The 426-nt window shown below is 50.0% G+C and overlaps 1 protein-coding gene across 1 annotated transcript in view; it reads right to left on the minus strand.

Moving 5' to 3' along the window:
• Nucleotides 1–302: 302 nt before the first annotated feature.
• Nucleotides 303–426, minus strand: part of LOC104159249 (glutamine synthetase-like) — a 5,232-nt gene continuing 5,108 nt past the window's right edge. Inside the window, exon 6 of the mRNA XM_009697104.1 lies at nt 303–413. Coding sequence (XP_009695406.1) covers nt 303–413 — 111 coding nt within the window. The remainder of the gene's footprint in view (nt 414–426) is intronic.

The following is a 426-nucleotide window of genomic DNA, read 5'->3' on the forward strand; positions in this document are numbered from 1 at the left end:
AGCTTCCACGTAGGGATCTATGTACATCACAGTGTAAAGTCCATCAGGAAAAAAATTCAATCCGTGCTTTAAAAACATCCCCACATACGACCTAAACCAGGAACCAGAAAAAAAAGTAGTTGAGAAAATAGGTCGGGCCCCTCCCTCTTACTATAAAATATATATATTTCTAAGGCAACATTTCACAAAACCAGAAGCGAGGTTCCTAAAGAGTCTGAGCTTGCAGCCGAGGACATCGCACAGGCACAAATCCCACGTGAGAAGCTAGTGTAGAAACGAAAACCTCCACCCACCCCGTGGCCTCAGTGGTCAGCATAGTCCTTGGTCTCCACCCCGGTCTCATTGAGCACCGTCGTCCTCACGATGGCCTCTGTGACCGCGTAGGGGTCACAGTTGGCCGCTGGCCGCCGATCCTCGAAGTCGCCG

The sequence above is a fragment of the Cariama cristata genome, unplaced genomic scaffold, assembly GCF_000690535.1.
Source record: "Cariama cristata isolate BGI_N322 unplaced genomic scaffold, ASM69053v1 scaffold34393, whole genome shotgun sequence".
NCBI classification, from domain to species: domain Eukaryota; kingdom Metazoa; phylum Chordata; class Aves; order Cariamiformes; family Cariamidae; genus Cariama; species Cariama cristata.